Below are 14778 nucleotides of genomic sequence, written 5' to 3' on the forward strand. Positions count from 1 at the left end.
GCCCATTGCTTCTTGTGGCCTTGATTTTTTTTTTTTCCTTCTTTTTTCAGCCTCAGAATGGGTTTATTTTTCTGAAATTCAAGGTTTAAAAACAAAAATAGACTTTCCGCAACTAACCTGTTTAAACAGTCTATCTAACACAGTGGCAGTCAGATGTTCACTTTTATTGATCAAAAGGGTGAAATTGGTGAATTGCAATCTTCGTGACAGTGGCATTTCTAGTCAGTTATACCATGTAGTTTCTTCAGAAGTTTGTTTCAGTCGTGTAGAGATCCTGTATCACCTCACTGACATCTGAATGACGGCGTCACTTACCGACTGGAGTATCGAGAGATTCTCTTATCTGGAGAAATAAATAATGTGGTTTAATCGAGCACTCTGTTTTGGATCACCGGCATGCCTGTGTTTAAACGCGAACGCTATCTCTCCCCCTGCGTATTTCTTCCTATTAGCCTTTTTAGCTTAGTCAGAGGCATTAGGCCCATTATAGCCCGGGTGCTACTGAGGGCACAGGGACGTGCGCCAACGTTTGCATTCGTTTTGTCTACTCTCTCTTTCTCGCTCGCTCTCTTCCTCCCACACACCGTTAAAGGAGAGAGCAGCATGCTCCCGGTAGCTGACATAAAACAGACACTAGGGACGCCCAGTCATGAAAACCCCCCCCCCCCCTCCCTATCCGTTACCATGGACACATGAGCTCCAATAAGAGGTCTAATTAGGTCAACATGCGCAAAAACTTGTTTGGCCCCTGTGTTGGAGAATTGGAAAAATCCGAAGGATATTGTTTTTCACTTTCATGTTGACGGTTTGCTCGGGTGAAGTTCGCCAAGATCATGTATGTGAATGCAACTGGTTTGTGTTACAGCTGTATAATTTAACGTACAGCATTGTAACTATATGGTCACCGTGAGAACCGCATGGCTGTCAGCTTGGGTTCTTATGGTCACTTTGCCTTTTATTAAACTGATTGCAGTTCTTCATTAGACTAAGTGTCTCGCAACGACAAGCCTCCATCAGTTGATTACAGATTTTATTTTTTTGAGACCACACTGAATCATAGCATTGCTCACTTCCTGAACCGATTTTCGGAAAAAAAACTTACCACTTGGTTGTTTAGCTAATTTATTCTTTTATTAGTAAATAAAGTGCTGCTAAATTAAACAGCCAGTTTATTACTGGTATATTAAAAGAAATAAAAAAAAGGAGTAATTTTGTAATCATGGGGTTCATGAGCAGATCATGAAAAAAGAACAATAAAAGGTTTCTCGTATTATAAACACCGTTTGACTCACGGACTCGAGCGTTTCTGCTTGTGTGCAGGTGGATGAGGACGTGGCATTGGACCAGGCCGTGAAGTTTTGCCAGATTCAGATGGCAACATCAGCACAAAGACAGGTAACTCACACACATCCATGTATGCTAGGAAATAGCCCGCTGTGTGTGTGTGTGTGTGTGTGTGTGTGTGTGTGTGTGTGTGTGTGTGTGTGTGTGTGTGTGTGTGTGTGTGTGTGTGTGTGCGCGCGCGCGCGCGAACACTCACTACCTCCACTGAATTCCTTTGAGACACTTTTTCCCCTAAACAGTCCTGTGTGTCCTCATAGTGAACTGCTTTCCATCCCTCTGTTCCAGAGCTACACTCTACAGATACATCACTTTATCAACTAAAGCAACCACACACCCCGTCTGTCTGTCTGATTCTTTCTCTCTATTCATTGCATCGCGTTCTGTCTGTCTTCTTTATTCTTTTCTTCTGTTCTTTCTCTTGATCATTTTCTTTCTTTACTTCTTGCTTTCTATTCTTTTCATCTTCTTCCTTCCTTCCGTCATTACTTTCTTTCTTTCTTTCTTTCTTTCTTTCTTTCTTTCTTTCTTTCTTTCTTTCTTTTTCCTTGCTTCTTTCTTTCTTTCTACTCTTTGCATGTCCTTTCTTTCTTTCTTTCTTTCTTTCTTTCTTTCTTTCTTTCTTTCTTTCTTTCTTTTTCTTTTTTCTTCTAACATAGTCTTTCTGTCTTACTTCTGTTTTTGTCCTCTGTCTTTGTTTTTGTTTCTTCTTTTTCATTTGGTCTCTCTCCATCTTTCTGTCTCATTCCTTCATTCTCTTTCTATATGTCTGTCTTTCTTTTTAAATGCTTTTTCAGTCTTTCATTTGGAGTGTCTGTCTCAATTTCTCTCTCTTTACTTCCATCTGTCGTTCTCTGCCTATTATTACTTCTTGTCCGGCTGTCTTCCCTCATCTTTTTTCCCCTCCTTCTTTTCTCCTCCCATCTCCCCCTTTTTTTCCTCTGTCATTCGAGATCCTTAAATATCTCTGCCCTTCTTTTTCGTCATTCTTCTACAGTTCCCTTTCTCCTGCCCGGAGTCGTGTGCTTTCATTAATGCTTCATTAGCATGCAGCAGCCAGTTAAAGCAGCTCCCAGGACGCCTCTGTATCTTTCTCTTACTCACTGCCTCCCTTTAATGTCAGCCCTGTGCTCCAGCTCTATCTCTGTCTAAACCTCCGCAGAGAAAACACACACACACACACACACACACACACACACACACACACACACACTGCTTCATGCGAGCGATGCGGCGCTCGCGTCTTCCTACTCTGACGTGTGATATTTATTACAGTTTTCATCCATCCTCAAAGTTCTTGAGTTGCTCAGGAACTTGGTGGATCTTTAGGTGGAGCCATCACCAAGCACTGAGAGGTCTCTGATTGAAGAGAAAGAAAGGAATACTGGTCACTGGTAGCATGTGTAACACTACAAAGAGAGAGAGAAAGAGAGTAGGAGAGTAAAGCGATGACAGAAGGGGGGAGTATTGTTACGCATTCTCTCTCTCTCTCTCTCTCTCTCTCTCTCTCTCTCTCTCAGGTACAGTGATTTTTGTAGTGGGAGTTGGCCCACTGAGGCCGCTCGGAGCGGAGGAGGCTTTGTTTACCGTGTTTGTCATTAAGTGATCACAGATGCGTCGTTATGTATTTTCAGGAGAGATCTGCACAGAGACAACAGAGACCAAAAGTTTGTACAGTGCTTGTTTCAGGGTTTTTTTTTTTATTGAAGCTCAGAATTCACTCCTACACTATATTGGCAAAAGTTTGTGGACACCTGTTTGTTTGTTTTGGTTTTTACATTTTGTCCCAATTAAACTCATAATTCCCTCCACTCTTTTGGGAAGATGTTCCACCAGATTTTGGAGGGTGCTTGTGGACATTTGTGTTTATCAGCCACGAAAAGAATCAGGTACCGATGTAGGTGAGGTCAGGAGTCCTGGGGTGCACTCCAGCGTTCTAGTTCATCCCAAAGGTGTTCAGTAGGGTTGAGATGAAGAGCTCTATAGCCATGTAAAGCACATTTTCATGGAGCTCGCTTTGTGCCATCCTGGAACCGGTTTGGCTTCTTCTAGTTCAAGTGAAGAGACCAGGAGACTTTTTCTTGTTGGAACGGTTTGGAAAAACAAGAACCAAATGGGTGTCCCAATACTTTTGCCCCTCTTGTATTTCCCCAGCAAGAAAGATGTAGGTTTATGAATGTATTATTAACAGCAGAGTAATAAATCCCAAGATACAAACATGGGTAGCTGCAGCAGTTTTGACATGTATCCTGTTCTTCCTGCACAAGGCTCATACTGATTGGGGGAAAAAAAGCACATTGTTGCTCTGCAAGTTTGACATATTTTACATAAATCCTTCAGCCTTTTCTTCTAATGCAACACACATGAATGTTTCATGAGGCCCAGTGAAGCAGCATTTCTGATAAACCGTAAAAAAAAAAAAAAAAAAGCGCGTAGTACATGGCGCTCGCACCGCATGGGATATTTATCGAGTGTACGCTCCGAACAATCACTGCATGTTGGAGGGTTGAGGGCTCATATTTGCGGTTCTTTGTTGTCCTATAGAGACGGTTTGTTTATACGAGACGTTGAATCATAGCAGTTCGCCTACGTGCACGAGTATTAGTCCATTACATCATTGTCGAGTTTCTGACCCGATAACGATTATGTAAGTGTGACAACACAGCCAAGGCGCATCTACCTTTACTGTCTCCATAGTAACAGGCTGGCACAGGAGACGTGTAGCATCACTCCAGATTTGCCTCTCTACCTCGAGTTGCGTACATCCACCGCAATTTTTTATTTTTTTTTGCTGTAAAATATTTTGCCTCATTTTGCTCGGGTTCCTTAATCACAGTCTCCAGTGTTTTACTTTAACTGCCCGGCCCTCTAGTGGCTAAACATGTGCATTACTGTTGCAATTAAATTTTTTTGGGGCCTTTCCTTCTTAAAAACAAAAAAACCTTTTAAAGCTATTGATCAATGATGCGTGTGTAAATTGTTCTCAAGACTCCCGAAGCTCACGTTTGTGTTCTTTAGCCAGAGCGTGAAAGTCGGCCAGGGTGTACGTGTGTGTGTGTGTGTTGGGGGGGGTTGTGGTGTCAGTGTGAGAAAAAAAAAATCAAGTGCGTGGTCGTTTGATCAGCTATTGGCTGAGTTCGGCCTCGGTTGCTGTAGCAACGACCGGTCCTGTTGTTCTCGGGCTTGTTTGTGGTCCTCTAAAGACACACATTCTCCCTGTTTGACACACGCGCGCACACACGTGCACACACGTGCACAAACTCTCAGCCTCAGGGCCCTGGCACTGATTCGTCTGTGCGTTGTTTGTTGAACCGTTGCGGCGGGATTTGATGAAGGAAGAGCACACAGGTAGGCCTCACGGCGAGAGCCATTCAGTCGCTTCGAGTGAAAAGTTTATATCTGCTTCAGCGGGTTATTTTGGCAACACACGGCGGCTTTGTAATTTTCTTTGAGAAGTTGTTTACTGACGGGCTCTCTGAAACGAAACACTCCAGTGGATAACTATGCTTGTGAGTACTTGTACATGTAAAAATCATTCTCAAACCTTTTTTTATGGAAAAGAGAGAAATAGTTTTTAAAAAAAAAAGGCAGTTTTCTTTTTACATGGTTTTGAGTTTGGAGTCCAAAATCTTCACTCATGTTTTTTTTTTTTTTTGTTGTCTTTATTACACATGACATAATCACAGAAAAGATATACTTATTATTGATATTGTTGGATTTTTTTTTCTAATATATAAACTTTTGAAAAAACGTGTACATTTAACTTATCTGAAAGGTGCTGGTGCTGTAAGGGACAGCTAGAGGGCGGTGTGCTGTGGCCTTACACGCTGCAAAATCACTGTTTGCACCCTGTAATTGATTGACACGAAGTGTTTAATTCCACTTACACATTTGTTCCAAACCAGCACAATATTCTTTTCATTCATTTCTATTTACATTTAATATTAAATGTTTACGACTTATGTTCTAGCAGCTATAAATGTTTATTTTTTTGCCCAGCTTGTTACCGAGACGCCACAAACTTCTCCAACCTGCGTCATAAAACACCGAAAACTCCTTCCAAAATATCTTCTTCCAGAAAAGATTTGCTATTTTATACAGTTTAAACTTTTTTTTCAGCTTCTCCCGTTAGGGGTCGCCACAGCGGATCCTCCGCACGTTTGATTTGGCACATGTTTTACGCTGGATGCCCTTCCTAACGCAACCCTCCCCAATTTATCCAGGCTTGGGACCGGCACTAAGAGTGGCTGGGGATGGTTCCCTGACCGGGGATCGAACCCGGGTCGCAGCGGTGAGAGCGCTGCATCTTAACCACTAGACCACCAGGGGACCCTTGCTATTTTATACAGTAATGTGGAGAATACACATTCGCTTTAGAGAAGAAGACCGAACAGAGCGAGAGCGTTTATATAAACTAATCACTTTCGGACCAATCGGATTTGAGAATCTGGGCAGGAGGTTTTATCCGCACATTTCCAATTTGGATTTGCTAGTGAAACATGGCACGGATCGGTTTCCTCTCTGTTTTAATTATCTGATGATGCACACCAAGCTGCCACTCCTGGGCCCCTGAGCAAGGCCCTTAACTCCTCACTTGTAATAATAAGAGTAATGTAAGTTGTCTGTAAATATAAAATTGCTTATACTGGACTGGATATTAATAATATCATTGTTTCTTATGCATTTGCAGAATTCCGGTGACCCACCCATCACCCCTAAGTTCAATAAAGAGCACAAAGACTTCTTCTTCCCTGCTTCTGTCTCCACTCCATGCCTCCACACGCACACGCAGCCTCTGCCTTCCCACGAGCATGAGACCAAACTGAGCAAGACTCCACGGCCTCTTCACACACACTCGCACTCCCACACACCAAGCACACCGACGCAGATGTACTGCCCTCCACCGGGCCAGCAGGACCAATCACAGCCTCGGATGATACCCGGTCATTCAGTAGCAGGCATGGCGTTTTTACCCAGCACAGGTACATCAATCATAATCATAATAATAAGTACACATACTTATCTCCACCCCTGTCTCTTGTCTTTAGTGGATGTGATTTATTTATTTATTATTTATTACATGAATTTTTCTTCTTTTCTTTTTTTTTTTTTTTTTATTACGATAAAAAAAAAAAAAAAAACACCCCAAATAATCTGCTTGTATGTGTGTTTGAGTCTCCCTCATCTCACACACTTTCTGTTTTAAACACACACACACACACACACACACACACACACACACACACACACACACACACACACACACACACACAGGTGAATAGTGAATAGGTGTGTATGATAGCAAGCGGAGTCTCCCTGAGCTTCACGCTTCGTTGCCAGGGAAACAGAGATGGAAAAGGAGTAGGATACTTCATTAGGCGTTTGTAAGGATCTGTGATACACGCTGAGTAGTACGTGTTTTCCGTGCATGTGGCTGGGTGGCTCGTGCGAAATGTGAACGTGACAAGAACACACACGATTACAACTGCTGTTCCAATATCATTACATGTTGGTGTCATCGGGATACTTGAGCCGGTTCTGACATTATGGTTTGGAAAATCGATGAATTCGTGAGGAAAGAATTGCACGAGAATGTTACTGGTAAATGATCCACTTCAGGTGCTTTGTGACAGGCTGATTCACACAACCCTGTCACCTATCATTTTTTTAATAACAGAACGACCCGATTCTGTTTTTTTTTTTCTTACATAATATTTATGCAGCCGCTTATAACCGTGCAGAACACCTTGCTTGGCGGCTCATATCTTCTAATGGGTTGTGTGATTTTCTCAAACAAGTGTATTATGAAGTAATTTATGCTCAGGTGAATCAGAGAAGTCCAACATATATGATATCTCTAGATCTAGAAATTGGTCTGATATCCTGCGCTATTGTCAATACACTGGAAAGATTGCAGGCAGATATTTACATAAATGTCCATAAATATATTTTTTTATCATTATTGTTTTTGTACTTACTTTCATGCATTAAAATTTGGACACTCCGTGTCTGGAACCTCCTTCCATCCGTTCATTTTACCAAAGCATCACCGCTCTCACATGCTGAGGCACATGTGGGCTGTGAGGAAGACGGTGCCACCGGCCACCTAGTGGTCATCTTTATAAATTCATATTATGTAAAAGAAAAAAAAGATTGACTTTTTGGAATAATTTTTTTGAATTGTTTGAAAGATTTACTCTGTGTGTGTGTGTGTGTGTGTGTGTGTGTGTGTGTGTGTGTGTGTGTGTGTGTGTGTGTGTGTGTGTGTGTGTGTGTGTGTGTGTGTGTGTGTGTGTGTGTGTGTGTAAAGACAGAGAAGCTTCTGCCACAGAGGGTCTGGCATATAGACAGCAGGAGTCTCATTTGTGTCAGCAGATGAAGATGGCCACAGTTTCTCAGAGTCACAACACACAGGAGTGGAGCAGCCAGGAAGGAGCTACCTGCTCAACACACACAGATACAGGTAAACTCGTCGTGCATGTGGGCATGTTAGGGGCTTCACGAATCAATGTTACTGTTGGATTATGTATTGTTTCTCCATATTTAATTGTTTAAAGACAAAAATTTCACGTGCACGTTTTGAAAGGTTTGTAGTCAAGAAAAAGTGTATCTGGTTCTATTAAAAACATCAATCTTTTTTTTTTGTGGCTAATCAAAAATCCAGTCTATTGGAAATACACAATATTTTACGCAGTTCGAATTGTAAACTTATATTAGAAAATTCTTTATATAGTTTTTCTTTTCTTTCAAGGTACACTATATGGACAAAAGTGACCTTTTCACCCATATGTGGTATAGGAACTTTGTGTAGAATGGTGGTAGCATGAGATTTTCCCTTTTGCTCGAACTGCAGGAGCCAAACGTGTTCCAGCATGACAATGTCCCCGTGTAGAAATCCAGCTCCATAAACATATGGAATAAAGCATAGTTAGGAGCGGAAGAGCTCCTGCTTTAGAGCTCTGATCTCAACCCTAATAATAAATTGAAACGCTTACATCAGCGATTCGCTTTCCTTTCGTCTGAATAAGCACAAATCTCCACAAGTGCACTCCTAAATCCTAAATCTTCCCAGAAAAATGGTTACTAAAACAGCAAATTGGGAGACTGTGTGTGAAATGGGATGTTCAAAAAGCACACATTCTTGTCAATATAGTTCTTGCTGAGATGTTGTTTTTTCTGTCTGTGCAGAAAGCGCTGATCAGTCGAAGCACGGCGATTCGAGTCGGATCCGCTCGCGAATCCCTCACAACATGCCCAAGCTGCACATCCCCTCCACAGCCACCAAATTCCCCCCGGAGATCACGGTCACACCCCCAACTCCCACACTGCTCTCTCCTAAAGGCAGCATCTCCGAGGAGACCAAGCAGAGACTTAAAGTAAGTCAGGGACCTCCTCACACAGTTTCTCACACAGTTTCTCACACAGTTTCTCACACAGTTCTTCACACAGTTCTTCACACAGTTCTTCGTGTGTGCTGATGTACTGAATTTATAGGAATAATTATAGGAATGATTTCTTATAACAGCTTGTCAAAGAGTGTTTAATTCCAGTGGTTAATTAGGGGTGTAACGGTACACAAAATTCACAGTTCGGTACGTATCTCGGTTTTTACATCACGGGACACTTGGGTCCAACTTCAGGACACTTAGGGGGGAGAAATGCAAAACATTTAAACTCGCATTTGTGAACTTCTACAGATTACATTTTTAAAACCATTTTTTATCAAATGTTTTTATCAAATGTTTTTATAAAAATTAAATCTACAAATTGTATTTCCAGTACGGATTGAGCAGCCCACAGTGACACTGCACTAACTCTAGTTTATATTCCTTATTTTTTTATACCCTTGGCATTGTTGTGTGTATTAAATAATTATTTTTAAAAAATGCGGTCCGGCATTTAATGCGTTCCTGAAGGAACCCGGATTTTAAATATGTTCCGCATGTAAAAAAGGTTCGGAAAGCGTATCACGTTACATCCCTAATTACAAATCATGAATTCATTAAAGACATACTTTATATCCATTCATAAATGCATGTAATGATGTGGAACATTTCACAAAGTAAAATAACAAACTCGTTCCCGTCAGCTGCTGTATCTCATCACGCCCACTCGGACTGTTGAGTAGGTGTTGTTGCGGCCTGAACTCATGAGTAATGCTCCCTGAATGTGTTTTACATGGCAGAGCTGAGTGTCTAAATTCAGTGTTCACAAAATTGATCTGAATATAATATGATTGTGTTAGAAAGTTTTTAATGAAATGTGTGCATCATTTTTAACTTAGCCTTGGTAGAGGATCCATGAGTTTCTTGCGAAATGAATCTTTTCTAGCAAATATGTACATGCGGAACATCCGAACCAGTGGTGAACGAAGTATCCATGTACTCGAGTTAAAGAGAAATACAGTAATACAGGAGGTAAATTGTTACTCAAGTTAAAGTGTTGTCTTTAACTTTCACTTGAGTAAAAGTACAGAAGTGTTTTGCCTTCAGATGTACTTAGTATCCAGAAGTACTATAGTTTATTATGGCTATAATGTTCCTGTTATCATTTTCGTCACAAGACTCTTCATCAACTCAACTGAACTCAAATCGACTCTATAAAGTTACTCTCAGCACAACAATCTATTAATAGAATTACAATAATCATGAGCCCAAAACCTTCTTTTCAACTGCTTAAAAAGAACATCACGTAAATGAGGCCAGGGGTGTTGTGTCTGGAGTTGATTCGAGTCTCATTTATTCCTAAAGTTGACCAAAAGTCAGCTAGTATACGAACAATATATAGAACAAAGAAGTGAAAAAGCTACTGAAGTACAGCACGGAATTACGTTCACTTTGTTACTGTCCACCACTAGTCTGAACACACACTTTCTGGCTCAGGTGCTGGTTGAGATGCGACTGAAACTGAAGTCCGCAGAATCAACTTTACTCTCATTCATTAATCCTCTCTTTTTATTTGGTAAATTTTTTTCCCTAGAGACTTTACATTTCCATGACATGATCCTTTATTAATTCTAATTCTCACTTCATTTTCCCCTCTTTCTCCCCCCCCACCCCAAAGAACGTGATTCTGGCGTCTCAGTCGGCAGCTAACGTGAAGAAGGACACTCTGACTCAGCCGGCGCTGGAGGTACAGGAGACGTCCAGCCAAGAGTCGTCCCTGGACAGCGAGACGGACGAGGAGGACGACTACATGGACATTTGAATTTGAACGATTTTCTCTCGTGCACGCTTGTTTCCTTTTCTAATCTTCCTCTTGTTTATTAGCTCTCGATCTCGAATCGCTGAAACGTCCCTCCTGCAGCGGTATGCACGTTCTTTAAACAAAAGGGCTTTATTTCCTCGACGCTCAATGATGTCCTCTCGCTCCACATGCACTTTTTTTTTTTTTTTTAGGGGGGGGTTCCCCTCGCTTTTTGTGTTCATTATTTTTTTTCTTTTCAACAATGCTGAAACGTTTCACTGATCAACGATCTGTGACCAGCAGCTTCCACATCGGAGGCTTTAACAGGGGTCCTATGCACACCAGTCAGTTTAATGCAAGGCTTTTATATTTACAGCCACGGGGGCATTCGATCAGAAATCTATTCCCCTTTTTGCTTTTTTTTTATTTTTTTTTTTCTCCCTCCTCTTCTTTACATTTTAAATGAAATGAGTTTACATCTCGAATAAGGTGCTTAAACTCGACATATCCACATGGATATTTGCCCCGATACTGTCAGCATGCAAGCACTAAAATGTTGCCAGATTTATGTGCACATATTCTGTGTCTGTGCATATGTGTGTGCCTGTGTGTGTGTGTGTGTGTGTGTGTGCCTGTGTGCCTGTGTGTGTGTGTGTGTGTGTGTGTGTGTGTGTGTGTGTGTGTGTGTGTGTGTGTGTGTGTGCCTGTGTGTGTGTGTGTGTGTGTGTGTGTGTGTGTGTGTGTGTGTGTGTGTGTGTGTGTGTGTGTGTGGGTGTGCCTGTGTGTGTGTGTGTGTGTGGGTGTGCCTGTGTGTGTGTGTGTGTGTGTGTGTGTGGGTGTGCCTGTGTGTGTGTGTGTGTGCCTGTGTGTGTGTGTGAGCCTGTGTGTGAGCCTGTGTGTGAGCCTGTGTGTGAGCCTGTGTGTGTGCCTGTGTGTGTGTGTGTGTGCCTGTGTGTGTGCCTGTGTGTGTGCCTGTGTGTGTGCCTGTGTGTGTGCCTGTGCCTGTGTGCCTGTGTGTGTGTGTGTTTGCCTGTGTGTGTGTTTGCCTGTGTGTGTGTTTGCCTGTGTGTGTGTGTGTGTGTGTGTGTGTGTGTGTGTGTGTGTGTGTGTGTGTGTGTGTGTGTGTGTGTGTGCATGCTTGGGGTAGACATTGCGACCTGTTGCTTTGAGCATGGCTGCCTCGCTTGTGTGACGTGTCCAGTCCAACAACAGCAGGAGTTTACAGTTTTCCTGTAGCCAAACCACTCGAAAAAAAAAAATCTACTTTTGTTTTTTTTGTTTTTATAAACCAAAGTTTACTTACCTTGTAACTGATGGATCTGATTATGTTTATCTTTGTGTAGAATTTTTGAAGCGAGACACTTTGGTCTCTGATAGTCCTGTTATGAAGCCCCAATTTTCATAATTGGACTATTTTTCTTTTCGGAATCATGACATTTTAAAATGCTAGGGGGTTTTTTTTGTTTTTGTTTTTTTTAAATCTTTTGTATTGACTGTACACACGTTTGTGTTTTGTGGAATCGTGTCTTGTCAAATTCTTTGTAATTCCGTTTTGAATTTTGCAACAAATCGTAGCTGGGCGTGAGCGTTTAAACCACCAGCATCGTGCCGCAGAGGCGTGCGTGCCTGTGTGTGTGTGTGTGTGTGTGTGTGTGTGTGTGTGTGTTCTATGTACTTACGTAACCTAATTCAGCAGAGGTAACCCGGTTTTTAACCCGTTCGTTTTAAAGCAATGCACCTTCTCATAAACTGTCTGTCATACCAACTTCAAGATCTTGTCATCAATAGTGGATTATATATTTTTCTCATTTTAAATGAGATTTTCATTTCTGGAGCGACCGCTTTAGCCGACGCGTCAGTCTCCGAGCTGTAAAACATTATGTGCATGAATAAAGAGTTAAATGTATATTTTTGGAAAAAGAAAAAAAAAAAAAAAAAAAAAAAAAAAACGAAAGCACAAGATGTGCTTTGCCTTCCCCTGCACAGGACTTCTGGAGATCATGTGAAGCTCTTTCCTAAACAGCTAGAATGGTTTTGTTTTTGTTTTCAGACAGTACTTTTTCTACAAATGGATGGATTCATTCCCTCCTGTATTTTTCTGCTATTGAATAACAATTATAGTTTAAAAAAATAGTTTTTTGCAAAAATAAGAAAAAAGGCTTCTCAAGAGGAAAAAAAAATGGACGAGACGTGTACATGTACGTCAGACCAAAACTACTTGTAAATAGATAAAGCTCTTTGTATATTTCTTTACATTGTAAAAGCATGAAAGTGTTTTTTTGTTTTTTTGTTTTTTGTATGGCTCTGCTTGAGCTCGTACGGAGAATGTAACTTGGTGAAGGACGGATGGTACGAGCACTGAGCTTGTGCTCTCTGTGCTCACACTTGTTCTCCTGAGGGTTGATATTTCTCTCAGTTTTTGACTTGCTGCATTAAAAAAAACTCAAAACCAAAAATAACACTCGATGACACTTTTACCCTGCTTTGATTTCTGTCTTTTTTTCTTTTAAATCCCACACACTAAAAGTCACCTGTCCTCAATTCATTGTCCAGCTTTAAACGTTTATCTGTGAATTGTGCCTCTAGTTGTGAGTAGACGTTAAATCGTTCTTGAAGACACGTCAGTATGTGATGGGTAAGAATGAGGTTAATCGTGTCTCAGAGAACAAGCTGGCTTTTAATGTCTACAGGAAGAGAAACAAAGCCACTGATTCCAATGAGATGAAGCGGGACTTTTATTCCCAACGAATGGCACAGGACATTCAGCTATGGAGTAATGAACAAAAGTATTGAGACACGACTTTTCCAGGTATATTTGGACTTTCCCAAACTCTTACCACAACGTTGTACCACATGCTCCAGCATGACAACACTTGACTTTCTAACTGAACCCCCCCACCAACACCACCACCAAAAAAATAAAATAAATTAAAAAATGCCAGATATTTAGATTTTACTCGTCTCATCTGTATTTAATAATAAACATTGTTTTTCAAACTACCCTAATTGTTGTCACCCACCAACCAAAAGAATGGTACATTGAGCATAACGTGAACACGTTTTGATTTCAATAGCAATGATTATGAAAAGAAGTCATTACTTTTGTGATAATGCTCTTTTAATTATCTTTATTAGATAACGCTCATTTGTCTGCAGAACAAAATAAACTAATCTAGCATTACGAGGCATCATGAATACATTTAAGATCACAACAAAGATCTACACCTTTGACCAGTAAAGTATTTAGCCACTCATAAAGGAACGACTGATTTCGCAATGTAAAAAGTCGGATATTTGACTTTGAAATCTAATTAAGTTAAAAAGTCAAAGTATCCCTAAATGGAAATACTTCAGGAAAGTACAGATACGTGAAAAAGCTGCTAAAGTAATAAATGTAACAAATGTGTGTGATGAGGTGTCCATAAATTATTATTTAGCAAATAAATCATCCTTGGATCCTGGTAAACTGCTGCTGTGATCATAAATAAATCAAGATCTTCTGCTCATCCCAGTATTCAGTTATTTTTATTTTTTTGTATACATCCTGAATTTCTATTACACTGCTATTTTTGACAGTACAAGTAAAACGTTGCGCTCTCTCCCTTTCTTGGCTGTCGCTTTTTTTCCGTGCGCATGCCGGCTGATATCCTTTTGCTGCTGGACCACCCCGTCTGCGTTAGGCAGGCAGTGTTAAAGAGAAAAGCCCAGCAGCGTGTGAAGCCCTCAGACCTGCGGCAGGACATTAGGGCCCATTAGCAGCTCCTAGAGGATTCTTATAAAGTGCTGCCAATTTGTCGGTCGCTCTCCTTGGCAAGAACGCTACAATTTATATGCACCCAAGGTCAAACATTCTACTTGTTCCCTGAAGAAACCAGGAAGAATTTTTTGCACTGTATGATTTATTGCCTATTCCCCTAAATGTCTCGAATCCTAACCGATTCCTCGTCAGTGCTTTCTGGGTGCATCTTAATCCCCAGGAACACGTTGTGTACCAGTTTATGTGCCTTTTTCGATGCTGATTTCCAGTGTAACCATGTGTCCAGACATAAGCCAAGCCCTGCATTCCTGTTGATGGCTCGTACCTGAGGCCTGCAAGTGGCCAATTAGAGCATCAAAAGGGAGCATTGCATGGCTAATGCCAGTAAAAGGTGTGAGATTTCTCGTCGGGCCTTGGCAGGGGGGTCTTTATGGAGGCCTACAGCCGTCTGATCATGGCCCAGAAGTGCCTGTGTATTGGCAGCTGTTAAGCTA

At 41.3% G+C, this 14778-nt stretch overlaps 1 protein-coding gene across 10 annotated transcripts in view; it reads left to right on the top strand.

The window, feature by feature from the left end:
• Positions 1–10783, top strand: part of cabin1 (calcineurin binding protein 1) — a 58147-nt gene extending 47364 nt beyond the window's left edge. For 9 of the 10 annotated variants that reach the window (XM_083553996.1, XM_083553999.1, XM_083554000.1 and 6 more), the window contains 5 exons: positions 1321–1395; positions 6032–6323; positions 7652–7804; positions 8530–8717; positions 10405–10783. In XM_083553996.1, coding sequence (XP_083410122.1) covers positions 1321–1395; positions 6032–6323; positions 7652–7804; positions 8530–8717; positions 10405–10548 — 852 coding nt within the window. In that variant the 3' untranslated portion in view covers positions 10549–10783. Of the gene's footprint in view, positions 1–1320; positions 1396–6031; positions 6324–7651; positions 7805–8529; positions 8742–8790; positions 10290–10404 lie in introns of those variants that run through there. The other variant, XM_083553997.1, reaches the window with a different exon arrangement.
• The last annotated feature ends 3995 nt before the right edge of the window (positions 10784–14778 follow it).

This window comes from Silurus aristotelis (genome assembly GCF_946808225.1).
Source record: "Silurus aristotelis genome assembly, chromosome: 11".
In the NCBI taxonomy this organism is placed as follows: domain Eukaryota; kingdom Metazoa; phylum Chordata; class Actinopteri; order Siluriformes; family Siluridae; genus Silurus; species Silurus aristotelis.